Consider the following 27,607-nt stretch of genomic DNA (forward strand, 5'->3'; position numbering starts at 1 on the left):
CCCCCCCCCCCCCCCCCCCCCCCCCCCCCCCCCCCCCCAGCCTCCAGCCCCAGCCCCAGCCAGCCCAGCCCCAGCCCCAGCCCCAGCCCCAGCCTCCAGCCCCAGCAGGCCTGGTTCCCAGCAGCTTGCTCAGTCCCTGGTCCAGCATCCCACCCATAGGTTGCTTTTTCTCGTCTATATCATCGATGTGCCATGAACCCCCAGTTTATCCTGTAGCCAAGACAAAGCACTCTTACCATATTACCCAAGTTGGGGTTATCAAACCTCAAATTCCTAAGGAGCAGCCAGGCAAGCAAATATCTCAGTTGCAAGGAACCCCTCAATTTAATCACCAAGGAAAAGCCAGGTTAGACCCAGGGCATTTGTGCTTCTGCTGATTTATTGGCCTGCAGGGACCCATAAACACACTTGAACACAGCTTCCCTGTATGTGGAGAGGTTCAACTGTCCCACTGAGTTCTGCCTTGGTGGCACCTGTGGGGGGTCCCTGGGCCTCTCCTACAGGACAGGTGTATTGGCAGACAGCGCAGGGCTAGGCCAGCCAGTGGTCTCCTGCAGAGCCCCCAGGCCAGTTGACCATCCTCCTCAAGTCGGTGGGGCAACCACAGTCAATCCTGCGCCTCAGGAAAGACACTCTTCACCCGGAATCCGTCTTCCTGAGCTTCCACAGCTCTCCTCCAAGTCACTTCACCTCCGAGAAGATTTGGACAACCAGATTCTCAAACATCAGATGATGGGAGTGTGTAAGGCTAACTGTGATACCGGACATTCCCAAAGCATCTAGAGGCACCCATTGTGTGGCAGCTCAGGCTGGGTGGGACAGAGGCAGGTCCTGGCCAGGAGCTTGCAGTGGGAATGATGGTCACACTTTGATCTAAATGAACCCCTAGGTGCTTCCTGGGGGGGGGTAGAATCTCTCTTGTCTTGTGTGGAATCGTCTGACTTTACAATCATCCCCTGAAGGACAGGAGGCAATTGGTCAAAATAAAACCCCGGGGGCTTTGCACCATAGGAAGCACAGACCAAGCTGCTGACCATGTACCCACAGAGGAATTCTGGACTGTGGGGGGGTGGTATTTAGGGGTGTCCCATGGGTCATGTTGATCTACATGAGAGTCCATTAACTCGAGGCCCTTCTTTGGGGGGCACAAAGAAGATTCATGCCTGGGAACTAAATGGGCTGCAGGTGAGTGCAGACACTTGAAGAGAAAGGCTTCTGAGGGGAATGAATCACCCTGGGCATTCCATCTAGAAACTGGGAGTCTCTCGGTGCTTGTTGCTCAGGGGTCTGTTTCCATCTCCTGGGCGGATGCCCCATTCCAGGGGAAGAATGGGGGATGGGTGGTGGCTCAGGGTATCATATGCCACCACTTGAAGGCAAACGGTTCCCGGCGCACATTGGTGCCGCAGTGAACTTCTCCGTGCAGCATGTGGTAGGGTGTGAAGTCATCGATGAAGGTGCAGTGCAGACCCAGCGGCTCCAGCAGGGAGCGCACCTTCTCTTCCAGGCAGCAGCGGCCATTGATGATGGGCCCGAAGGGCTTGGGGATGCCCAGGTGCTTGCCCAGCACCAGCATGTTCACCTGTGAGAAAGTGGGAACCCAGATCAGATCAGAGGTGGGACTTCAACATCACCTTCCCACCCCGGAGGCCCCAGGAGAATCTGGGATCATCTCCAGGCAGCCTTGAATGTATCTGCTCTCTCCTTCCTGTGTGGTGGTACCTGGAGAGAGCCGGTGACTCGGACACCTGCAGAAGGGTCTGCAGAGCCCAGCTACTGCCCTCCTCATTGGTGGGCTGTGGTGGCTGCCCTGATTGTGCAACAGAAAGCCAACCTCCTAGATCATCTCCGGTTGGACCAAGTTAAACAGCTGACCAAGATGAGCTAATCAGATTCTCTCTTCCAGAAAGCATTGACATGGGGAGCATCTCAGTTATTGTCTACACAGGTGCAGAAGCTCATGGCCATGTTCACTGTGGTGGTTTGAATGAGAAAGGTCCCCATAGCCTCATATATATGAATGCTTGGTCTCCAGCTGGTGGAACTGTTTGGGAAGGATTAAGAAATATGGCCTTGTTGGAGGAGGTGTGTCACTCGGGGTGTTTTTTTTTTTTTTTTTTAAAGATTTATTTATTTATTTATTTATTTATTTATTTATTTATTTATTTATTTATTTATTATGCATAGTGTTCTGTGTGCATGTATGCCTGCATGCCAGAAGAGGGTGCCCAATCTCATTACAGATGGTTGTGAGCCATCATGTGGTTGCTGGGAATTGAACTCAGGACCTCTGGAAGAGCAGCCAGTGCTCTTAACCGCTGAGCCACCTCTCCAGGCCCTGGGGTGGGTTTTGAGGTTTCAAAAAGCCCACACCCTTCCCAGTTAACTCTATCTGCCTTGCACTTGTGGATGGGGGACTCACTCTCTAAAAGTGTAAGCTCCCATGAAATGTTTCCTTCTATACGTGGCCTTGGTCATGGTGCTCTGTTCACAACAGCAGAAAAGTAACAAAGACATCCGAATCTGTCTGCAGAGCAGCAGAGGGGGGAGGGGCGGAGACGTGGACACAGAAATGAGAGAGCTCGGGGCCATGGTGACGGCTGGCTGCATCCGTCCCCACCCTCAGATGTCACAGCGTCCCTGTGTCAAATCTCTATCTGGCTGAGCCAGCTCGGGCGGGCCTCTGCTTCAGGCCAACACGAGAACCTCAGTCCTTGCACAAGCTTCCGGGAACGTGTGGACTAATTACAAGACACCCCAAACAAACAGGAAGGAAGGGGAGCGGAGGGAGGCTTTGCAAGCAAGGACCAGAAGCCAGAGAGGGAAGCAAAGGAGGGCCGGGTTAGGGCTAGTGGATACAGGCTCGGAGGATGGCGGGTGGAGAGAGCAGCTGGTGACCAGCAACAGGGCCCCTGGCCTGTGTAAGAAGCAGCCACACTCCATGACCCTCCCTTAGACCCACTCAGTCAGGACACCTGAGGGAGCTCCAGGTGTTGGGTGTTTGAGATGGACACTCGTGGCTTAGAGACGGCAGAGGCAAAGCCGTAGTTCCATTAAAAGCCGTCTTCCGCTGAGCCCTCTGGGATCTCCACTCCATCTCAGGTTGGCTGCACTTTGTCATGTCTGTGATCTGACCCCTTACCCCCTCACCCTACCGAGCAGATGCTTGGGACACGCCCTCAGAGCGGTGAGGAGAGTGTCCCCTCAACGGGGAACAGGCACATCTGGTTCTGTGTGGGGTCACGGCAGCAGAATCAGGCTGACCCCTCGACTCCTGGATGACGTCATGTGTTCTGCATACATGATCCTGTGTAACTTTTCTTCATGTCACAGATGTGAATGATGTCCCTTCCTCCATGGGCAGTCACAGGAAGCCACAATGTCAGCCTGGGCATCCTGGGACCCTGATTCTCCTCACCACCACCCCCTGGTCACGGCAGTTCCACACATGAAGGCAATCGAATGTCTTCCCCCAGAACTGAGATTCAGAGCCTCATCCGAGGAAGCCCAGGTGAGGAACTCACCAGGTCGGGGAAGAAAGCCACGGCCTTCCTCCTCTCGGCCTTGAAGAGCTGCGGGATGTCTATGATGTCGCAGTCAGTCAGGCCCAGCTCCCTCTTCAGCACCTCACGGTTCCAGTCAATACAGCTCTGCAGGTGGGCAAGGGACCAGTGTGGTGGAGAGACCTTGCCAGTGTGGCTGAGGCAGGGGCTCCAGTGTCCACCAGCAACCATACAAACCCACCTGCCTAGATCCCTCTCTCCCATGTCCTGCCCATCTGTCGGAGCAAACTCCATTCCAGAATCCCAACTTAGGGGGGATCTCATTCAATACCTGGTTTAAGATTTATGTTATCCGTGTGTGTGTGTGTGTGTGTGTGTGTGTGTGTGTGTGTGTGTGTGTGTGTGGTGCAGTACCCTTCAAGGCCAGAAGAGGGCATCAGATCCCCAGGCCAAAGGTATATTCATAATTTTGACTTCCCCAAGTTCTTCAGTTCTATGCCTATGACCACCCAACTCTGGGCTGTTGGGGCCACAAACTTGCTGTTATTCCCACGTCTCCTTTCACCCCACATCCAACAGTGCCATCTCACTCTGTCCCCATCGGCCCCCTCCTCGCCACCTTCATCGCCTCCCCTTGAAGGCTGCCCCCTGGCCTGCTGGGTTGCGGTGCCTTTGCCCACTGATGTATCCCCTCCTTCTCCTGTCTGTGTCTTCACACAGTCCCCCCTTCAGGGACTGAACAGGCCATACCTTTGCTATAGACGCTGACATCCTTCCTGGGTTGAATTATATCTATCTCATTGCTTACAGCCCCGGGTGCTCATGGCCCTGCCTGCATTTCTCAGAGGCCAGGGCTCACACCCTTCCCCCAGGTTAAAGGAGGGTCTGGGCCTGTTTCAACCTGACTGACCTTTTGTGAACTGTGGGTCCCAGATTCATGCCCTGGCCCTGACCCCAACCCCATCCACACCCATGTCCCACCCACAGCCCCATGGCTTTTGTACCTGGGCAAACTTATTAAAGTTGATGAGGTTCTGGTTGGAAAGGACCTGATTGATGGAGATGGTCTTGACCCGCCTGTCACCTGTGAAAGAGACAGAGAGGCCTGGGGATGCTAGCACAAGGCTGTGAGGGCCTTCTACTCTGAGACCAGAGGCCGAGTTCACAGCTGCTGGTCTGGCTGAGTCAGTGACTCCTAGACGTTTCTGGGCAGGGGGTGGGCAGCATCTACGGGAGCTCAGCCTGGCCAATGAGCACATCTGGAGGAAGAAGAGGGATTGGAGGAGTCTGGCTGCCAGGGTGCAATGACCTGCGGAGTTTTGAGTTCACTGGAGGTGACTAATTGGGGTTAGCAGTTGCCCCGGGCACCTGTAGTGATTCCTCTTCTTCCAGCTCCTGGGGAGAACCTGGGTGTGTTGACATCCCTCACCCCAGGGCTGGGGTTTATGGGTTCTCTAGGTAGTGAACCAACCCCTCCCAGCAGGTCCTAGGAGTCCAATACCAACAGGTTTTGGCTTGCTTTTTAAGAGCAACTTCAGGCCTGGCTTTCCGGCCTGCCCAACGGAGGCCGTGGAGACAGGGCTGGCCAGGGGAGCGGAGTTTACAGCATTCCCAGCGGCCAGCTAACCAAACCCTGGCCATGAGGCCGAAAAAAAGCTCCTCGGCGGCCGGTGCCTCATTCCCCTGTACTCTGCTAGGGATGCGTCATGACCGCCACCTGGACAGCCGAGGAAATTGAGGCTCCGAGTGCTCGGGTGACTCACGGTCAAACAGCCAGGGCTCACAAGGGCTTCTAGACCCTCCTTTAATCTGAGAAAACTAAGGGTGTGAGCCATGTGCATCTGAGGGCCAGGAGGGGCAGAAGAGGGCTCCTTTGACCTACACACACAGCTGTAGGTCCCTGTCCCCACCTGGAGGCAGACAGCCTCATTACAGGCCAGCTCTGTGGCATCCTTTGTGAGGTGCTGGGGCCAGTACCTTCTCCCTCTAAGCCTCACTAAAAGCAGATTCCCCTCATCCCCCCTGCACACACCCCCCCTCCCCGCTCTCATCAGGGACCTGTCAGGGTCATCAGGATAATGACTGTGATACCTCAACCCTGGGGCCTGGCGTGTCTGTGACTGGGGGATGTGGCTGCTGCATGTGGCTGACATTGGCAAGCCCCTCTACTGCCCTTCCCAGCTGGGCAGGTCGGACTGACTCTGGCTCACCTATTGCTCACTCTAAAAACAGTCCCCAGGGAATGATGGGGAACCACTCCTCCCTGTCCTTACCTTTAAGGCTGTTTTTGTTTTGGGTTCAAAGAAACCTCACTAGGGTCTCTTTGGAGCAATGGCTTAGGGAACAGAGTCGCTGTTTTATTTTCTGGGCTTCAGTGCTGTGCTTGGAGCAGAGAGACCGAACAAGCCGAACAGGGGACTTGGAAGCAGGTTTGGGCCAGGAGGTTCTCTACCTCCCATGTGCCCAAGAAAATCTGGGACTTTGGTGCCCAGAGGGCTTTATTTTATTTTAGTTATTTTTGTGTTTTTTTGTTTTTTTGTTTTTTGTTTTCTGAGCCAGGGGCTCACTCTGTAGCACAGGCTAGCCTCACAGCTGTGCTTATCCTGACCCCATCCTGAGTGCTGGGGCTACAGGCCTGCACCATGCCTGACTACAATCCAGTCAGCTCTGCCCATCCAAACTGTTCCACTGAATCATGCCAGCCCAGGCTCCTCTTTCAAACCCAGGTGGGAAAAGCCCCGCTAAACACACGTACATAGAAGATGCTTCTCCCACAGTCTCTCTCGACTCATCACAATGTTCAAACTTGGTTATTTGATGGGGTATCCATGGGGGCAGTGTGGACCTTCACAACCCCGAGGCCTGGCTCTGATGTGTCTGCATGAGAGACAGACTCTGCTGGCATGGGGTGACTCACTGAGCCCGGCACCTTCCTTTCTACAGGCTCCCCACCTCAAGCAGCCACCGTCGGAGGTGGCCAGAGTGCCACAGCCTCCTGGCAAAGATGAGCTGGCAAGAGGCTCCTCCCACCAAGTTGCCCTTCAGCTGCCCCTGAAGGGCAAAGGCAGTAGACACCAGGCTGTGGGTTCCTCCCCAAACCCAGGCCCTGTTGCAGGCAGGGGTGCAACTACACCCTATGATAACCAGGGGAAGAAGGCATGGTAGCCGCAGCTTCAGATGGCAAGGTGGCAGAGAGCCCCTCCGAGAGAGACAGAAACCTACTGATGGAGGGTCTGGGTCCCTAGCAGCTTCGTAGACCTGTTAGACGTCACTTAAAAAATCATCTGAACTTCAAACCAGCGACCAAAGAACACTAAACCTGGGCTCTGGGACCTTTGGAGTGGAGGCATGATGGGACATCCCTGGGCACACCTGGTCCTCATCTTCTTCTCCATGCCCTCTGCCCTGCACCCGCCTTAGCCCTGCCCCTACCACAGGCAGTGGTCACCCGTGACACAGGGTGTGTGCCATTTCAAGAAGAAGCAGTCCTGAATTTTGGGAGTACCACTTGGCTTTAAAATGCTCATTCCTTTCTCAAGTCATGGGGTGCTCAACTCAGGAGAGAGACAATATGCTTCTTTGGGGGGACTTGGCATCTTTACTCACCAATGACCCCCTCAAAGAGGAGGGACCTGCCATGACCCCACTTCTGCTTTTCCTGGAACAGACTGAAGCAGGCAGCGGGGCTGGCCAGGAGGAGGCGGAAGCCCTGTGTGGAGAGAAGCAGGTACAGCTGAATCATGGCCTTATGTGTCCACCGGCCCCGGCTCAGCCCCACTCTCAAGGCCGCCAAGACATGCCCACGAGTCCTTACCTTCCTGTCTGGTGCAGGGACGAAGCTCAGAAACTCATCCACGTGGCCCACAGCAAGCCAGTCCACAAAGAGCTCCACCAGAGGCTGCACCTTCTGAGCGTGCAGGAAGTCTCGTACCACCCGGGTGACTCTGCGGCCTCTCGACCTGGGCCGGGGTTAGGAGAAGACGCCAGACTTAACATGCGCTCTAGGAGAAATGGGATGGCCAGACGGCTGCTCTTCCCAGGATCTGACTCCAAACTGCGCTCCCAGGCACAGGGGCACAGACCTAGCATTCCAGCCTTGGGAAGTTGAGGCAGCAGAGTGGAAGTTCAAGGCTAGCCCAGGGTTTATAGTGAGTTCCAGGCCAGCCTGAGCTACATAGCAAGACTTTAATCTCAAAGCAACATATTACTTTATAAACAGGGAAGACAGTAAGTGTATTTTAACATTCCGCTCAGGGTGGGTTCCGACGACCCCACTTCACACGAGCTAGTCACAGTGAGAATGATGCACCACACAGGCGAGTCCTCAGAACCATGTTCTCCAGGACGCTGAACCCCCCCCCACCACTCTTGTCTTGGGTTGCGCATAGCTGAACAGCTCTTCCCTAGAGTTAGTTTGCACTGCTCTTGCAGCCTCCGTTTCCCAGATGTCAGTGGGAGAGGTCAACGAGGTCGCCCCAGCGGATCTCACAGTCCTGATCTTTCTATTCATGCGTTTACAGCCCCTCCTTCTGCCTTCTGGAAAAATACCCACAGCACGCTCTCAACGTCGTCTCTCCAGCTTGACTCTGGACTCATTATCATTTGAGCTCATCTGTTCTGGTGGCTTTGCCTGGCTGACTGTAAATATTACTGTCCTTTTCCATCGTCAACCTGTGTAACATGTAGAATGCCGTGTGTGTGTGTGTGTGTGTGTGTGTGTGTGTGTGTGTGTGTGTGTACATCAAGGCTACTGCCATCTTAACTCACGTTTTCCTTATTCCCTCTCCTTCTCTCAGAAAAAGACCTGACATTAGTCATTTCCACCATAGTATGAACAAGGTTTGAGAGAAATGCTGTTTTTCTCCATGCTCTCAGCTGCTACCTTATATGTACCGTATGTTTATTTCACAATCAGAGGAGCTCAGTCTAGCTAGAATGTGCTGTGTGTGTGACTCAGCCTCTCTGGGCCCCCTTATAAAAGGAAAGGGTTGGACTTAATGACATCTTCAGTCCCTGCTCACTCTGGCCTGCTTGGCAGGTACATCTGACTTCCCAGGGTAAGCACAGGCAGTCTAGAGAGTGGTCTCCCCCTCCCCCCACTGCTCTCCATCCCCACCACCACCATTACCACCCAGGGCCTCTCACCCAGGCAGGTTGCCCCCAATGAGGATCCTCCCCAAGGGGTACTCCTTCCCATTGGCCACCACCGGCGGGCTGACCTCCAGGTTGCCAAAGGAGTCCAGGCCACTCACAGAATTGTCTCGCGGTTCCCGAGTCACATAGCCAAAATCTAGACCCTGGAAGGGGAAACTGAGTCAGGCAGGGGCGAAGTACTAGGAAGAGACTGAACTCATGTGCTACTCCCTGTACACCTGGGTGTCCCTGGGGATGTGTCATCTCAGTCCCTAGGGCTGCACTGCGCCCTGCCCCCCACTCACCAGGATCCTTTTGTAAGGAAAACCCTGTAGTTCCCCATTCCTCGGGGAATCAAAGACCACAGGCAAGGTCTTGTGTGGCGCCTGCGCGTAGCCCAGCTCCATCTCATCCTGCAGACAGGGAGAGAGACCATAGCTGTGGACAGCCCAGCAGCGCCCCCAAGCGCTGGTCACTGAGCTCTTGGGAGGGCAGCGCCTAGGTGTGGGTCATTCTCTGCCCTTTGAGGTGGGGGAGCCAGCAGAGAGAAGGGGGTGGGGCTTGGTCACCTGTGAGACTAAAGGAGACACAGACTTGGGGGTGTGCCTGTGCTGGGGCAGGGCAGGGTGGGTACAGAGAGAGACACAGCACGGCCCGAGTTCTACACACAGGCCACCCATTGAGCATGTACCCACTCCTATGGCCTCCATACTTGATTGTGAAGGGCTGGCAGCCCTGCTGAGGGACCCGAGACAGGGATGCCCCTTCCTCAGAGTTCTTAAGGAAACGATGGTCCAGAATCCACAACGGCACAGCCAGGAGAGGCCTGCTGTGTGCCACGCCCTCCTGAGCTCTTTATGAACACCAACTCCATCAGTCTCCATGACTCACGCATAGAAGATATTGTTATCACTCATATGATACATGAAGGCAGAGAGGAACAGAGAAGGCTAGCTGTTTGTCCAAGGGCACACAGCCTGCCTGTGACAAGAACCTCGACTCCAGCTGTCTCACCTCAGGACCCTTCCCAGAATCCCCTCACGGGACTAAACCTGACCTCGAGCTGAACTGGAAGCTCCTCTACAGCTTGGCGTTCAAGGATTTTCACCTCAGCACCTGTCCCGCTGCCCTGGCCCAGGAAGCAAATTAGTTTCAATCTTCTGCCTCCTGCCTCGGGACCTTGGCATTTGCTGGTCCTCTGTCAAGACCTCCCCGTCCCATCCCACCTGATGATTGGCAGTCCAAGTCCCAGCCTTTGTCAGAACAGTGGCCGGGTGTTCATTGCGTGAGCTCATCAGCAAACACCCAGGTGTGATTGCAAGAGGCCAGAGAAGATGAAGTGATGCCACGCAGGGCTGTGGGGAAGTGCCTGGGAAACAGCCATGAGTATTCTCCACATTCCACGTCTGGGGGATCTAGTCCAGCTCACACAGAGGCCCTTCCCTGCCCCTCCCTCCTGGCCTTTTCCTTGGAAGATCCTCCCCCAGGGCTCTCCCCCAGAAGCTCTGCCCCTTGGAGGACCCCCCCTCCCATCCATCCATTCCCCCAGCAGAAACAGTAAGCCTTCTTCCAGTCCCCTCTGGCACTCTGGTACCCCCTTACATCCTGGACTCTAGGGGTTCTGAAACAGTCATTCACCACTGTGGGGCTTTCCAGTCCTGTGCTGTTGACGCGTTGGACCAGATTCTTCCCTGTAGGACTTACCTTGGCACTGCAGTTTTAGCAACATTATGGGACTCTAGGCCTTTAGGCCGATCCCTTTCCCCACCCTGTGTGACAACCACAATGTCTCCAGATGCTACCTAATGTTCCCTTGAGGGACAAGCTGCCTCTCGGCCCAGCTGTGGGCTGGGAGTGTGTGGCTTCTGCCACCTTACCCAGAGGGAAGAGAAAATTTTGGAACGAGAACTCTGGAGTCAGGGAGCCCTGGGTCCTCCTGGGTATTTCCTTGCAGGATGCTATCCTAGTGGGGCCGCCTGTGACAATGCTTACCTGGATCCAGCGGTCATTGCGGTTCTCCGCCTGAGGACAGACGGTGAGTTTGCAGCCTGCCTTCCTGGCCAGCTCCTCCACAGCTTCCACAAAACACATGTTATTCCTCACCCTGTGAGCAATCCCGGAGGAAGGAGGAACTCAGAGCCAGGGCCCAGGAACAGAGCCGACTGCAAGGCTAGGACCCCACCCAGACTCACCGGCACACGTACACCTCCAGGGGCGGTTGGGTGCTGGGAGTCATGATCCAGGGCGCCACCCGGAACACCACGGTGTCAGTGAAGATTGGGGTCTCGGAGAAGTCCTTCACAGGAGGGCCAAGACAAAGAGTGCTGGACTCAAGAGTCCAGTGGTTGGACAAGATTTCTGGTTCTCTGAAGCCCCTCCCCTAGGGTTCTCAAAAAATCCCCTGGTTTGGGCTATGGATGTAGCTCCTCTGGAAGAGTCCTGGGATCTATCCCCATCATTGTATAAAAGGGGGCATGGCAGGGCATGCCTAAAGTCCTAGCACTCAGGAGGCAGAGACAGGAGGGTTAGAAGTTCAAGGTCATCTTTGGTTATGTACTGAGTTTAAGATCAAGTTGGCTACAAGAGACCCTGTCTCAAGACAACGTTCTTTGGCTTCTTTAGAGGATGGAGATGCCCAGTAGAGTAGTGAGGGAGTGTGAGGCCTTTAATTACATCTGCCAAGCACATTCGTATCACCCTCTGCCGGGCTACCCTTACCTCATTGGAGTCATCCAGCAGGGTGACGTGGAAGGAGATGAGCCCTGGGAAGCCCGCATCAGGGAAGGAGAGGCCTTCCACAAAGAAGCGCTCCTCATCGCCGTTGAGGCGGGGTACCTCATAGGACACCCTGTCTGGGCCCAGAACACACCTATAGGCCTCACAGGAATCCTCGGGACCTATGAAGAGAGTAGTTGTGACTTTCGGGCTGCTCAGGAAATGTGAAGATCTCAGGAGAGTTGAGCAGTCTCACCCAGGTGTTCCCTTCAAAGGACCCCTTCCTCTCCTACCCCCAGCGAAGGAGAAATGAGGCACAGCCCCAGTGGGCATGCCGGAGAAGGGCTCTCTTTTCTAAGAGACAAGCGATGTTCACCCTAGCCAGCATGCTGCCTCTCGCCATCTTTCCTACAAGAAAATGCAGATGGGGCTGGAGAGATGGCTCAATAGTTAAGAGTGCTTGCTGCTCTTGCAGAGGACCTGGGTTCAATTCCCTGCACCCATGTTGGAAGGCTCATAACCACCTGTAACTTCAGCTCCAAGGGATCTGATACCCTTTCCTGGTCTCCATGAGCACCTGCACACGTGTGCAATAATACCCTTCCCCCACATACACAAATAAAAATAAATCTAAAAATATATGAGTGCAAATTGCATTAAGCAGCTCCACAACGGGGTGGTGGTGGCGGCGGTGGCGGCGGCGGCGGCGGCGGCGGCGGCGTACGCCTTTAATCCCAGAACTTGGCAGGCAGAGCCAGGAGGATCTCTGAGTTCAATGATGCCAGCCTGATCTACAGAGTGAGTCCCAGGAAAGTGAGGGATATACAGAAAAATCCTGTCTCTAAAATCCAAAACCAAACCAAACAAACAAAAACCCACTTCAGGGGTCTTGTAGAGAAGCCCATTCTACAGGCCGCAAAGATGATGGCTCAATTGATAAGGTTCATTTTTTATATAATTTATTTGTATTTTATGTACATTGGTGTTTCACACAGGAGTTACAGACAGTTGTGAGCTGCCATGTGGGTGCTGGGAATTGAACTCAGGTCCTCTGGAAGAGCAGGCAGTGCTCTTAACCACTGAGTCATCTCTCCAGCCCCTGACAAAGTTCTTGATGTGCAAGCATGAGAATGCACCTAAGTTCTGTGCCCAAAACTCAGGTTTAAAAATCTGGTGAGGAAATCTGACTTAGAAACAAAACAAGACCGTACCTGAGGAATGATACTCGAGGTTGTCCTCTGGGCTCCATACAATACACACACACACACACACACACACACACACACACGCACACGCACACGCACACGCACACGCACACGCACACGCACACACACACACACACACACACACACAGGCACACACTAAATAAACAAACAAACAGCCTGCACTTCCAATTGCTCTGACACCAGGGCACCGCCAGAACCCGAGCTGAGATGCACATCTGCCCCACAGCAGGGAGACAGAGGAAGCTTCCCTGGTTGGGTGCCCAGTACACACTTACCACAGACGTGGAAGACTCGTGCCCGCTCTGCATCACAGCTGGAGGTGTGGAGGATAAGTTTGTGGTCATCAAAGAGGGCTTCAGGTCCCTGGGTCCGGAGGACCATGATGGACATGTCTTCCAGATCTGTGGAGCCAGACAGAGGGGGTTGACAGCGGCTCCACCCAGGCACTGAGCGTCAGGTGTTGGGGATCCCAGCCTCAGCTCGGGGAGATATTCGAATCCACTGGTGTGAACGAGAGAGGCGTGTGTGCACATGTGACACTGCCCGACTCCATGCCCTCTTTGTGGGCCCGCCCACATATCCTCATGTGCCCAGAGCAGAGTTGAAGGCCACATGGGCATCTTCCTGGGCAAGCCATGCCCCTTTCCATCTCCAGGGGATGCCTGCTTTAGAAGGCAGCTCTTAGCTGGGCAGTGGTGGCGCACGCCTTTAATCCCAGCACTTGGGAGGCAGAGGCAGGTGGATCTTTGTGAGTTCGAGGCCAGCCTGGGCTACCAAGTGAGTTCCAGGAAAGGCGCAAAGCTACACAGAGAAACCCTGTCTCGAAAAAAAAAAAAAGAAGAAGAAGAAGGAGGAGGAGGAGGAGGAGGAGGAGGAGGAGGAGGAGGAGGCAGCTCTTGTGAGCACAGTGCAGGCCTCACTCCAACACAGACAGAGATCCAGTGGGAAGGGGTCTGGATGTGGGGCTGGCAGTCCACAGGCTGGGTGTGCAGTTTGGGAGACCCTCCTGACTTGTGAGTCTCAGCCCTCTCCTCTCTAAACTGGGGTAGCGACCCTCACCCCCTTGGATGATTAAAGAAAGATCTGAGGGAAGGGCCTTGCACACAGTAGGTACTCAAACAATGCTAGCAGCCCCTTCTCTCCTGCAGGAAGAAAAGGCTGAGGGCCCCAGCACGAGTGTCACAAGCACTGGGGAATGCAGAGAGGCAGCCTGGGCTGGGTTCTGAAGATTCTCATGGTGAACTCTGACCCTCCCCTGCCCACCTTCAGAGCCCCTCCTGGGGGTAGAAACCCCTGTCGGGTAACTGAGGAGAGACCCTGGGTACCCAGAGACTGGGCTGCCACAGCATGCTCACCTTGCAGGCAGCTCACATGTTGGTCACAGTTATCTTGGGCATCACAGCCCACATCATCCCGATCACAGTTCACCAGCAGGATGGCTCCATACCCATCAGGCCCCCACACCCACTGCCTCTGTCAATGAGAAAACACAGCTGGCCACCGGGGCTCCAGACAGACCCAGGACAGGCCTCCTGCTCAGTACTTCCGGGTCAGCCTCCTGAGCCTTCACCTATCCTGTGAGACATCCACTTCCACTGAAGCAGCTCCTGCTCCAGAAACATCAACGGCACCCAAGTGCTTACACCATCAAGTCCAGTCCATAAGGCTGTCCATCAGGGCTGGCTGTGAGCTGCCCCCTGGCCACGGCCCTCTTTCTTTATGGGTAACTTCTTGACTCCTCTCTCATCCCTCCAGCTTAAGTCCTGTTCTGGTTAATGGAACCCCTCCCCCACCCAGCTCAGGCATTCCCGGAAGTCCTCCTTGCCATTCCAGCCACCTTGGCTTTGTCTAAACCCCCAATGCATCGGCACTACCAAGACCGCATCAGAGACCTTTAATAGTGTCTTGTTCAGTAGGCTGCTCTTTCTGCCCAGATCTGGGTCCTCACATTTACTACCTTAGGACAAATCCACTCAGTGCCTGTTTTTAATCAATAAAGTTTTATCAGATCAGAGTTCCATGATCAGTTTATGCATTAACTGGCTGTTTCAAAGTAGTACAGGTCACAAGGCCTGAAGCATTTACAATCTGGCTCTTATTTATTTGTTTATCTATCTATCTATCTATCTATCTATCTATCTATCTAGTTAGTTAGTTGTTTTGGGGGGATAATGTTTCTCTGTGTAGCCCTAGCTGTCCTGGAACTCACTCTGTAGACCAGGCTGTCCTTGAACTCAGAGATCCACCTGCTTCTGCCCTGAGTGCTAGGACCAAAGGCATGCTTGACAAAGCTTTTATTTACTTATTAAGTTTCATAACCCTTGCCCTACTTTATACATCTAGAACTTTCTTCTCCTCAATCAAGGATAGCTCAGGACTGGGAACCCATGTTATGGTCCCATTTGCTGATGACTCCAGCCATACCTGGTACTTATCAGGCTACCTCAACCTCGAGTCAACTGAGATGAAGTAGGGGCACTCATATGGCCTCACCACTCTGACCTGGAGCACAGGAACTCCACACTTGCCACCCCTTCTAAGGCTCAACCAGAAACCCACCTTATCCACGAAGCTCCTGTCCTGTCGGCCCTTACAATTCATGTCACAGTCCAGGGTGATGTCTGTTGGGAGGCAGCAGCAGATGAGTCCCCATGATAGACTATGGTGTCCATCTCAGTCATCTGGGGCCAGGTAGATGGGTGCCATCCCCCGGGAGACACCCAGAGGTTGGGGCCCTGGAACTTCCCATCCTAGGGCAAGGGGAGGGGCTTTGGGGAGGAAGGAGGGTTGGAGCAAAGAATGGACCAAAGGTTGCCCCTGCAGGAAGCTTTCCTTGAATGTAACATGTTCTGAAACCCCAGAACCTGTGCTGTGTGGGGCACAGTAGCACTGAGCCCAGGTGGCTGGGGACAGTCTCCATGGGAGGGGGAAACAGGAGAACCCTAGAGTCTTGCTGGCTAGCCAGGCTGGCTGAATCATTGAGCTCCAGGTTCATGGAGAAACCCCATCTTAAAAAATAAAATGGAAGCCAGGTGTGATGGTGCATGCCTTTAAGTCCCACCACTGGGAGGCAGAGGCAGGTGGATCTCTGTGAGTTCCAGGCCAGCCTGATCTACATAGCAAGTTCTAGGCCAGCCAGGACTACATAGTACGGCCTTGTCTCAAAAACAAAAGCAAAAAATCACTTCACGCACCCAACTGTGCCCATTAAATGCAGTTACAAACCAAGAAACTTGACACCGCAATCACTGAATCCAGGGTGGGGACATGGTCAGCTTGCAGAGCCACCCCACCCAGTGACCCTGACACTGTCTCCTTCTGTGATCATCTTCTGTATGGTTTATAACTGAGCACATGGAGCAAAGCATGTAGTCTATCGGTTTTCTGTGGCTGCCATCCCTCCACAGCTGTTCTTCCGTGAAGGGCTCCTTCCACCCACGTAGTGCTGGTGAGAGTCCGCCATCTTGTCACAGTGATTGGAGAATAAAATGACCCGAGCTCTCTCGCGCCCCCCCCTGCCCCCAATGCCTGCATCTGACCCCCTAAGCATTGTAAGCACTGCACTTTAGCATGCATGTGTCCCTGGGGCCAAACTCTGCTTGCAAAGGCAGGGAGGGTATTCTACTGCAGAGCTGTGTGGCCATCTCCCAACAGTTCATGGGTAGTCTTCACAGGGCTCCCGGCCACACCTCAGCCCCACCCGCTTACCCACACAGGTGAGGTAGAGTACGGCATAGGCCAGCGGCAACTGCTCATGGCTGGAGTGGTAGGCTATCTGAACCTGCAGAGAGACATGCTCAGTGTCACATATGGAGCATCCCATGGAGACCTGATGGGCAGGGACAGGACCCTCAGCCACCTCTGTCTCTGCGCCAGCTCCCCTTTGAGCTCCTCAGAGTCAGAGATTCCTATCCCTGGGCACATCTGTAAAGTGGGCACCATTTGTTCTGGGTCTGTGGGGATCTGGGTTCTGGTCCTACCAACAAGTACCTGGACTTGACTCCAGCATCTCTTGGCCAAGGACCAATGACTGTCTGAGCTGCCTCAGTTTCCCTACCCTTTCTGACCAGAGCTGAAGATCCTTTGAGGTTGGGACCTGCACGGGCCCCCGTTTTGCAGGTAAGAAAACTCAAGAGCCCTGATTTGACCTGCCTGTGTTTGCCACTCACTGGTCACAGAAGCGTACTACTTACTGCCTATGGGCTCTGTGGGGTGGCCTGGTCTCAGATCTCACACTTGCCCATCATGACTCTCCTGAGACAGTTTCTGACCTTCTCTGGGACTCAAATCCTCAACCATAAAGTGGGGGGATAATAATGGTTTCTACCCGATAGGGTGGGTTACAGCCAGATAGAGAGCATGTGGGGGTTCATCATAGCTGGCCCAGGCCCAGCTCCCAGGCACCATTAGGGGTGAGGACGGAGGTGGCCATGTTGGGAAGCTGGTGGCGGCAGCTCTGTCACTGACCCTTTGATCCGTTCCTCTCCCTGGGGCAGGCCCTGTGGACACCTGTGCCGTGCCACCCCGACTCTGACATCCTCCTTCATCTGGGTCATAGTGTCAGGACCCTGTGGAGCCCATCTACCCCTCAGTCTGGGAGCCTCCAAATTCTGCACCAGCATCTCAAAGGTGGATGAGGGGAGGAGCGCCTTCCTCGGTCCTACTGGTCCATGAGCCCTAGAGCTCAGGATCGGGAGGCACCCAGAGGCACCCATACAGCCTCAATGGGCAAAACACCAGGTGGCGCCTCCACAGCTTGGGAGGTCCTGTTGCCCAGCCCAAGGGACTCTGATCCTCACTACTCAACTACTCACTAGGACTTGTGACTTCAGATAAGCCACACCCCTTCTCAGCCTCAGTTTCTCCCTCTGAAAAAATGGGTTCATTGAGCTTAGGGCAGAAGCCAGATTCAGAGGGGAGATGGGAAGAATAGGCAGGGAGGGAGCCAGATGTGCGGGAATTCTTCTGTTCCCTGGCTGGGTGGACCCCCTGACAGTTACTCGGTGCCCCACATAGGGGAGGGGACCAGCCCATGATATAGGAGCTACCCAGGGCTTAGTAATGGTCAGTGCTTCTTAAAGGGCTAGCTCCCCAAAACCTTGACCTTGATGCAAGAATGTCTCCCTCCTGACTGGTCCTGGTCCCTATCAGTCCTTCAAAGAAATATCACCAGTCCCCAGCTCAAAGGCCACCCATTTCTTCTGTGTTTTAAATCTCTCCTACCTTTTAAATGGGGATGAGAAGAAGGTGGGTGGGAGGGAGGTGAGACCCATCTGGCAGCTCCTGGGCATCAGTTTCCCTCCCCATCCATCCAGAGCAGCAGAAACCCCCTAACCAATCCCTTCCTTACAGATGGGGAAACTGAGGTCCAACACAGCAGGACTACGCTAACGCCTCCCCTCATGGGGGCTGGTTAAGCCAGAGAAGACAGTCAGGATCTGTCCCCACCCCACCCTGGGAGCAGGACTGGAGTGGCCCCACCCTACAGACTGACAGACGGGGTCTGAGGACATATAGCCTGGACTTGTAAGTTGCAGAATCGAGAGTCGCACCCAGCTGCTCCTCCATAGAGCTGTGGCACCCTACAGAAAGAGGGACGCAGGACCAGGGGTGAGCTCACATGACTGTCGTTGAGGTGATTGCTCGGGGAGTTCATGACCACGATGATTTCCAGCCCCTCATTGAAGCACCACCGCCTGGTGTCAGCTCTCTCTCGGCTCCTCTCGATGCTGGGGGACACGTAGATGTCCACGCCGGGTGTCCCATAGACCTCAAACATGGCTGTGCCCTCGGGAACCGACCTGAGTAGAGCGGGGGAGCATGGGCAATGTGAGCGGAACTTACTCAGACCTGTGAGCTGGTCAAGCCTCACACCATCTGCCAGGAAGCCTTCCCCAACTACCCAGGCAGCTCACAGCAAGCTGTGGGAAGCAGAACTCAAGCAGGTACCCACAAACTCATGCACACTCTTGCGCCTAAGTGCTGAGATCCAGTATCTTACCTTCATCCAGCTTATTTGGTGCTGGTGATGTTGCGCGCGCGCGCACACACACACACACACACACACACACACACACACACACGCACACGCACACGCATGCACGGCAGGAAGACTCAGAGATGGATGAGTCAGAAAGACAGACATGGGCTAGGTACAGTGGCACACGCTTTTATTTAATCCCAGCATTCGGGAGGCAGACACAGGTGGATTCTGTGAGTTTGAGGCCAGCCTGGTCTACAGAGACAGTTCCAGGACAGCCAGAACTACATAGTGAGACCCTGTCTCAAAAAAACAACAGTTAAAGAAAAAAAAAAAAAAAAGGCAGACATAGGCACTTGAGCCAGGGAGGAAGTTCTCTCTCTTGCACCCCAAGGAGCACCCCACTCTCAGAGGCAACTGGCTTCCAGTAACCCAGAAAGCTGGTCAGATTTCTACAGCAGGCCGACCACCATGCTTGGTCCTGGATCCGCCACCACCGAGGGCCAAGGTGCCTTGACACCTTCCTGGTGTGAAAGCCCTTTGGCTCAGAGGTCCCGGTTGCCTCAGCTCAGCACCCCTGGGCTCTTCCCTAGGCCACCCTATGAGTCCTGAGGGAAGCTGGAGACAGCCTGGCTAGGAGGACCGCACAAAGGTGGTGGCTGCCGCCTCAGCAGTGGAGGTCCCAGTGATGCCACAGCCACAGTCAGCAGTCAGGTGGATATCGAGCTGGATCCCATTTCAGTCAGGTGACCTTGACTAAATCACCTAGAGCGTGGGATAATGACACACACTCGGCCAGCCTCTTGGGAAATCAGGAGGCTCAAGTGTATTAATAGCCACGAGAAGCTTGGAACACCCCTGACCAGGGTACCGAAGCTGCTATTAAGATGAATTATGGTGCAGGCTGCAGGAGAACATAGACGGCTTAGACAGCAAGCTGGGGTGACTGAGATGCATCTGAGGGAAAGGGGGGTTCACGCTGCAGCTTCAGGAGGTCAGCGTTAGACTGTCATGGCTTGAGTCCCATTTTACCCACAGGAAGTGCGGAACCGGCGATGGTTCTAGAGAGGAGTGGTGTGGCAAGATGATTGAAACCCATGGTCCCTGCAGCCTGGAAGCCTGCGTTCAAATCTCAATGCACTCCTCACACCCGAAGGATGATACGGCCTCCTCAGCACCCCACTCTGTCATCCGGTTGGGACCGGTTGGGATGACAAGGAGCTGGAAGGAGTGGATGTGGCTGTAAAGCACTCAGAATGAGTGAAAGTCATAAATGTTGTTTTTCTGTCGACTTAGCGGCTGTACCTGAGCCCCAAACCTCTGTAGTCAGCACCCCGACGCTCAGACCGAGGCCTGGAGGGATTTCCAGTCCACTGTCACTGGTTCGGCTGCAGCCACCAAATGTAGGTTTTTAACTAAGTCTCTATCATTCTATTTACTAATAAAGACTCGGGAGTCAGATGTTGGGGTGAAAACCTGCTAGATCAGAGAGGCCGAGAAGCAACCAGCTGACCTTCCTTTTTGGCCAGAGACCCAGGAAGAGAGGCATCTCTCTTTCCCTGTCCAAAACCAAAAAAGACCAAGAATTTCCAAGTCTCTCCCTACTCCTTCCTGTGAGGCTCTCTATCCATATTCCTGGGTCCTCCATCCTCTCTATGGCCAATTCTTGTCCAGGAGTCTCTGACCCTAATCCAAGGTTAATTTTATTAAAAGTTTTGGAGTTTCACAGTGCCATCAAATAGCCCTCAACATGTAACCTTATTTTACTGCTAGAGAAACTGAGGCAGTCAGAAAGTAAGACTCCAGACCCCCATCCAGGGCTGACACCTCAGCATGGAAGCTGTGTGTTGGGATGGCCAAGGTGGCTCCTGGAAGGAGATCTCTGTTCCTGGAAGTTAGGAAGTGCCTAGAACCTCTCTGGGCCAACACTCTTCCTTGGGCCAGGCCGCCAGGACAGATAGGGAGGCAAATCCCACACCCTAGCTTCCAGATGGTTCTAGGCCATTCTCCTAACCCACCTGAGCCTGTTCACAGTCCCCCCAGGTAGCCTGAGTGCATAGTGGCTCTGAACACAGCAAGGTGACCAGCCTTGCAGGAACCAAGGCACATTTTCTGGGACATGGAACATCTGGAGCTAAAACCTAGGCAGGGGCTGGTGAGATGGCTGTGTTGGTAAAGGCGCTTTCCACCAAGATTGATGATGTGAGTTTGATCCTTGGATCTACATGGTAGAAAGAGAACTGACTCTTCCTAAATATTGTCCTCTGACCTCCACCTGTACTCTATGTTACCCTCACCATGCACAAATAAATAATTAATAAATGTAATTGTGTGTGTGTGTGTGTGTGTGTGTGTGTGTGTGTGTGTGTGTATACATATACTTAAAAACTGGGCGGTCCTTGAAAATGGGGACAGCTCATTTACCCTACAGGTGGCCAGTCCCTGGAACCCTGTGGACAAAGCTCCCAGTGCCAGCGGCGCTGCAGGGACCTGGCCATCAAGCCCTTCTGATGGCTACTGATGCCTAAGCCTCATAGCAAAGGGACTGCTTAGAAATGCTGGCCCTAAGTCCCTGTTGGGAACACAAGGATGACTTGGGGTGAGACTACCTGTCCTGGGAACCCTCAGTATGGTGATGTTTTAATTGTACCGAAATGTGATTTTATTTGTATGTTAATAAATAAAGTTGCTGAGGGTCAGAGCTAATAGCAAGCCATAGCAAAAACTGGGTGGTGGTGGTGCACGCCTTTAATCCCAGCTCTTGGGAGACAGAGCTAGGCAGATCTCTGTGTGTTCAAGGAGACAGCCAGCATGGAGACACACGCCTTTAATCTCAATACCAACCATAGAAGACCTGGAGGTCTGTACAGACAGGCAGTGACGAGAAGGTCATGTGATTGGATTTACAACCAATGAGAAGGCAGAATAGAAAGTCTATAAAAAGACAAACAGACAGGAAGTAGCTCTCTGGCTGAGGAGGACAGCAGCGACAGTGAAGGGTAAGGTTTTTAGCTCTGACCTCTTGGGCTTTCATCTCTGCATTGGCTCTGTGTTTCTTATTTAACACCTCAGCCATCTCTTCCTCTGTGCCCTTGTTCCCCCTGGCCACAGTGAGGATCACACTGGTCTCCTCAGTGCTGGCCCGTGGGGCGGTGATCACAGTCCAAACAACAGCACAGGCTCTGAGTGGCAGTTTCATTTAACAAGGGCCCCAGATCCCCCTACCATACCAGCTTTGCTCACAGAACTAGGGCCAGGAGACTCTGGGTCCATCTGACCCCACATCCCACCCACCCTGCTCTGGTCCTGGACAGTGGTGGTCACACTGACCCTTCTCCAAAGACTGAGTGGCTCTGAGACCCCTGACTCAGTTCTTTGTGCAGATACTCAGAACCCCTGTGTCAGAACTGCCATGTGGACAGAGAGGCTTGCCCTGTTGGTCCAGGAGACTCTGAGGTCTCAGAGCAGAGCTCAAAAGGCAATTTCTTTTCCTTCCTTCCTTCCTTCCTTCCTTCCTTCCTTCCTTCCTTCCTTCCTTCCTTCCTTCCTTCCTTCCTTCCTTCCTTCCTTCCTTCCTTCCCAGAGGTTTATTTATTTAGTATGTATATAGTGTTCTGCCTGCAGGCCAGAAGAGGGCACCAGATCCCATTATGTGGCTGGGAATTGAACTCAGGTCCTCTGGAAGAGCAGCCAGTGCTCTTAACTTCTGAGCCATCTCTCCAGGCCCAAAAGGCACTTTCTATGCCAAACCCTTCTGGTGTCTTCCAGGAAATTGAGGCCCAGGAAAGAGGAGCCAGTAGCTCAGGATGGCATAGCCTTGGAGACACCTGGGACCCAAACTCAGGGCTCCTTCCTGGCTCCACTGGGCAACTCATTGGTGCCATGAGTTGTCTGCCTTCCCAACATGCCTCTCAACAAAGGAACAGGGTCAGCTTTTTTGTTTTGTTTTGTTTTGTTTTGTTTTGTTTGTTTGTTTGTTTTGGGAGCTGAGAATCGAACCCAGGGCCTTGCACTTGCTAGGCAAGCGCTCTGCCACTGAGCTAAATCCCCAACCCTTTTTGTTTGTTTTTTAAGAGACCCAAACTGCAACAGGGGTAGGGTGGGGTGGGGTGGGGAGGTGCTGGTCATGAAATCCAGGACCCCAAGCACACTAAGCACATGTTTTCCCACAATAAGGTACCCCAGCCACACCCCACATGAGCTAGCCTAGTCAACACTTTTTTTTTTTTTTGGCTAGGGTCTCATTTTTTGACAGGGTCTCATGTAGCCCAGGGTGGCCTTGAATTTATGGAGCCAAGGATGATCTTGAACTTCTGAATCTCTTGTCTCTACCTCCAGAGTGCTGGGATTACCGTCCTAAGCCACCACGTCTGCTGGTTTTTAATGGCACCAGGAATGAAACCCACGGCCCTGTCCATGCTAAGTAAGCCTTCTACTAACTTCTGTCAACTGAGCACCATCCTGGCAGTACTTTTTAAAGGTCCCACATGACTCAAAGATGCAGCGGGGGTAGAGACTCCACTGCAGAGAAGAGGATGCCACCTCATCACCAGGTGTGGTCACTTAAGAGACACTTGCTCGTAGAGAACAGCCTCCTTGGGGAAGCCCGGGGCAGCTTCCTGTGGATGGAGACCTCCCTAGTGGATCCCAGTCATGGCCTCCCTACCCTCTGGCTTTTCCAAGTGCTGCTTCTGAGGCTCTCTCCAAGGTGACTGAGATCTACCTGAAGGTCAAGGTGCCTGGGCTGGTTCAAGAGAGGCCAAGAAGCATGCAGCCACCTACGGATCCTGCCCCACCGCAGCCGAGCAGCCCAGACCTGACTCCACCTGAATACACGTGGGGCCCTGATGTCCCACCAGACCCACAGGACCTTTGGAACCAGGTCACCATCACCAGTCATCATGGGCTGTTTGGGTCCCAAGACCTGGTTTCTATCTTAGCTCACTTTCTCTATCTGGGTAAGTCCTTTCACCCACCAGGCCTCAGTTTCCCTGTTTAGAAGAAGGAGTGGGTGAGCCCCAGAGGCCACCACTGGAGCAGCCTGGGGACTGTTTTCCACAGTCATATGTGATATGTCACAAAGATGTCAGCTTCCCAGACAAGGAGCCCCATGAGCAGCCCCAGGGGACAGACGTCTAGAAGTGAGTCACATGGTAGGGGATGGCTGATGGCGGCTTTCATCCTGTCTTCCCGCCTCATTGCAGCTGGCGGCTGTGGCCCCAGGTAAGCCCACTCCCTGTTCCAGAACTTCCTCTTCCCAGTGTGAACCAATCTTTCCTTCTCTGCCCCCAAGGCTGAAGTCTCAGCTTTACACCTCAGCGGACACCTCAGCCCCAAGAAGGGTCCCGTGAGGCTCCTTGCTTCACAGCATAGAACGGGTCAGCCGCATGGCCCTGAGCCTCACCACACACATGTGAAATGGAGATGAATAAATACAGACGAGGCCTGGAGTCTTGCCTTCCTCCCCTGGCTGCTCAGGAGCTGCTCCTGCCTCATCCTTCAGGCTCCTCCTCCAGGAAGCCCACTCTGATTGCTCACATCACACTGATTTCCTTTTCCATCCATTCCTCCATCTCCCAGTAGGGCTCAGGAGCTGTGTCTTAGCCAGCTGGTACATGGCAGGTTTGGGAACACTTGAGACTTTCTCCAGGATCAGTGCAGAGCCATAAAATGATGGCGACGATAATGATGGTGATGGAGACCGTAATAAAATGTTCTGTGCATGCTAGTATTGGCTCTGCAGTCTATATTCTGCACAAATCTATGTCCTCCTCCCCGTGTCTCCTGAAGGAAGGACCAAACAGTTCAGACAGCCTCCTGCCTCTCTACCAACTGGCTGTGTGACCTTTGACAGGTTAGTTAACTCTCTGGTCTCACTTTACTCATCTATGAAGTGGTGGGGACACTTTGGCTGTGGTAAGCTCGTTATCTGGGTAAAGAACGTAGGATGGTGCAGGCCACTAAAAGCCTGGTGCCCACTCACATCACTGGCCCACCACTTTGCAGAGCTAGAAGCAGAGTCCACAGGGAAAGAATTCTCCAAGACGAGGCAGCTGGGCAGGGCCAGAGCCAGGGCTGAGCCTGCTGCTCCTGGTTTGCCGGCCAAGGCCGGGCTCCGGGAAGAGCCCTCAAGATGTCTGGTCTCGCTCTCCCCTTCCAGGATACATCCACAGCCCTCACTGGACAGCAGTCTGGCCCATGCTAGAACTCCCCAACCCAGGTAGGACCAGAGCCTTCCACTTCTTAGAGCCCCTGTGGCCAGGCATACGCTAATGCTCAAAGACCATGATGAGTGTGTGACTCCATTTCCCAGGGTGACTGGCTATCAGGGTGAGTGGACATCTTGGAAGACACCAAAGCCCTGCCACCACCCATGGCTGTCCCACCCCCAGTCTTCTAGGTGGATCCCCACCATTGCTCTGTATCACTCAAGTCACCCCCAACCAGCTGCCTGCCTCTCACCCAGCCCATCCCCCATCCTAGAAGGTACCTCTGAGGGGAGGAGAAGAAGTCATCCCCAGCTCCCTGGACGGGTCAAACCGGAGACATATCTACCCATCGGGCACAAGGCAGCCGGGCAGTGAGTCACCCCCATGGGCACGCAGCCCTGGAGCAGGCTGTGGCGCCAGGGAGCATCCACCCCCCTCCTGTCCTGCCTGATTTGTTGGAGGCCACAGACTGCCCTCTGCACATCTCACAGCCCACCTACCCTCAGCCAGGCTTTAGCTCCTGGGATGCAGGGCATTCAGACTTGGTTATTTCCTGTGAGAGGCAACTCCCTCCCTCTCTTCCACACCTGGGACCTCTTTGCTTCCAACTGAGTTCACCCCCGCCCACTTTTAAAATTCTTAGTTCTAGACACTTGTTCTCAAAGGGTGTGAAACTCTAGCACATCTGACAATATCTAGAGACATTTTTGCCAACCCAGGAGGGGTGGGAGCATCATTGGCCCCTGGTAAGTGGAGGCCAAGGATGACCCTCACGGTGTTACAGTGTGGCATTGTCCCACCAGGACTTCTGGTGTTCCCGGTGCTGAAGCCAAGTCCAAGAAGGGGGTAGGGAAGTCTGAGAGGTGGCACTCTGACCCCAGCATCCTTGGAATCTGTCCCCAGTTCAGCCTCGGAGATGGGACTCAAAAGCCTAAGAAACCAGACTTGCTCCTACACTCCCTACCCAAACCACCCTGGAGCGTAGAGGCTCAGCCTGGCACTCAGCAGGCACAGTGCGTGGGTGGCAAAGAGCTGGTGGTGGTAGATCTGAAGCCCCGGTGATCCAGCAGCTGAGCGGCTGGACGTGACGTCCTCAGTGAGTCCACAGTGGGGTTAAAGCCCAGCTTTGCCTCCCGGGGACTGTGTGACCTGGGCTAGTGGCTCGCCATCTCTGTGGCCGCACTTGCACACTGTGGCCAACATCGTGTGAGATGGCGTTAAACCTCAGGGCTCTCAACAGGGTGGCATTTGAGAAGTCTGACCAGCTCTGGGGACAGAGCGTGGCACCTTGAGCAGATGTGGCCGTTTAAGAAATGACTTAATTCTCCCAGGGGCTGTAGGACGAGGGGACACATCCCTTCCTTGCCTTGTGGGCCATAGACAGACTGCCCAGCCTCATCCTGAGTATCCCTGAAGAGAGACACGAGCCCATGCCCCCCCCCCCCCAACCCTCTAAGCTCAGCTCTGCATGTCTCACCTCTCTGGTTCAAGAACCCTGCTTGGAACCTAGTTGGCTTCCCGTGTTCTAAGGTTAAGGCTAGGGACTAGGCAGCCAGGCCCAGCCTGTGCCCCGAGGAATACCCACCCACACAGCTCCCAGGGACCCGGCATGAAGAACCCAGACCCTCCAGGGCCAGCTCTTACCCATAAATGTCCACGATGGTCTCAACACCTGCCACACACACAGCGCTGGTAGGGTGTTCCAGGGACACACGCACAATCCTCTGCAGAGACATACTGGCCTAGGATGGGGGCTTTGGCCACCAAACCCAGCATTAGCCAGAAGTCCCCCGGGATGTGGTTTAAAAGTACCCAGCCCCACCCCTCCAGCCCAGGGTGCAAGCTCATTGGCTCCAGCCCTAGATGCCCAGTCTCTTCTTAGAGGCCAACGGGCTAGCCCCCTCTTCAGGATTGGCTGGAAAGGCTCTTGGTATTTGCATATGAACCTGTGCCTCCCACCCCAGGGCACCCAGAGTTAATTTCTAGCTGGAAAGAACGCAAGTCCCCACGGGCAGTTGGCTAACACATCTGGGTCAATGGGGGCAGGGGGAGGGCAGGTAGGGCTTTGCCCTGGCCCTTCACTGTCCTCTTGGGGTTCCTCTCTACACTACTGGAAGGGACTGCTGAGAATGCAGGTTCCCAGGCCTGACCCAATCTGGTGCAGGCAACCGGATTCTTCATGCAAGCCTGTGAGAAATACTGGCCTTGTCTCCTTTTCCGCCTCCCTTTCCTCCTTCTCCTCTTCTCCCCACCCACCTCCCCACCTTTCTTTGTCTTTACTTCTTTGAAAAAAAAATTTAATTAATTAATTATTATTATTACTATTATTATTATTTTTGAGACAGGGTTTCTCTGTGTAACAGCTTTGGCTATTCTGGAACTCTCTCTGTAGACCAGGCTGACTTCAAACTCACAGAGATCCACCTGCCTCTGCCTTTCAAATGCTGGGATTAAAGGCATGCCCCACCACCACCCAGGTTTTTTTTTTTTTTTTTTTTTTTTTGAGACAAGGTCTCTAATACCTCAAAGTCACTATGAGGCTGAGGATGGTCTCGAACTTCTGATCCTTCTGCCTCTCAAGTGCTGGGATTACAGTCGTGCATGCCCTACTCAGTTTTATCTGGTACTAAGGATCGCAAGGAGAGATTGGCGCATGCTAGGCAGGCACTCTACCAGTTGAGCTGTATCTCCAGCTCCCACTGGCTTGTTTTTTTTTTTTTTTTCTTTCTTTAAATATATTACAACTATATGTATATATATGATGTTTTACACTGGTGTATTTTGGAGGAGACAGTGCACATGTGTGTCATGGTACATGTGTGGAGGCCAGAGGAGCTGGCT

At 53.8% G+C, this 27,607-nt stretch overlaps 1 protein-coding gene across 1 annotated transcript; it reads right to left on the bottom strand.

Annotated features, from left to right (window-relative positions):
• Nucleotides 1-426: 426 nt before the first annotated feature.
• Nucleotides 427-26,541, bottom strand: Padi3 (peptidyl arginine deiminase 3). The gene is made up of 16 exons (XM_028880652.2): nucleotides 26,411-26,541; nucleotides 18,198-18,378; nucleotides 16,286-16,358; nucleotides 15,137-15,198; nucleotides 13,933-14,050; nucleotides 12,853-12,978; nucleotides 11,355-11,533; nucleotides 10,829-10,932; nucleotides 10,629-10,740; nucleotides 8,942-9,049; nucleotides 8,649-8,800; nucleotides 7,318-7,462; nucleotides 7,110-7,212; nucleotides 4,508-4,587; nucleotides 3,525-3,650; nucleotides 427-1,582 (listed from the first exon to the last, which is right to left on the bottom strand). Exons 1-16 carry the CDS (start codon nucleotides 26,500-26,502, stop codon nucleotides 1,349-1,351), a joined length of 1,995 nt encoding a protein of 664 aa, XP_028736485.1. The 5' UTR covers nucleotides 26,503-26,541; the 3' UTR covers nucleotides 427-1,348.
• Between the last annotated feature and the right edge of the window lie 1,066 nt (nucleotides 26,542-27,607).

This window comes from Peromyscus leucopus, chromosome 2 (assembly GCF_004664715.2).
Source record: "Peromyscus leucopus breed LL Stock chromosome 2, UCI_PerLeu_2.1, whole genome shotgun sequence".
Taxonomy (NCBI): Eukaryota; Metazoa; Chordata; class Mammalia; order Rodentia; family Cricetidae; genus Peromyscus; species Peromyscus leucopus.

What these genes read in the sequence shown, in the direction of transcription:
- Padi3 (XM_028880652.2), bottom strand. Translation starts at nt 26,502, where the DNA reads ATGTCTCTGCAGAGGATTGTGCGTGTGTCCCTGGAACACCCTACCAGC. An exon ending in TGCTGGATGACTCCAATGAG is followed by an intron (nt 10,933 to 11,354) that starts GTAAGGGTAGCC and finishes CCTCCTGTGAAG; the next exon opens with GACTTCTCCGAGACCCCAAT. An exon ending in TCCCTGCACCAGACAGGAAG is followed by an intron (nt 7,213 to 7,317) that starts GTAAGGACTCGT and finishes CTCTCCACACAG; the next exon opens with GGCTTCCGCCTCCTCCTGGC.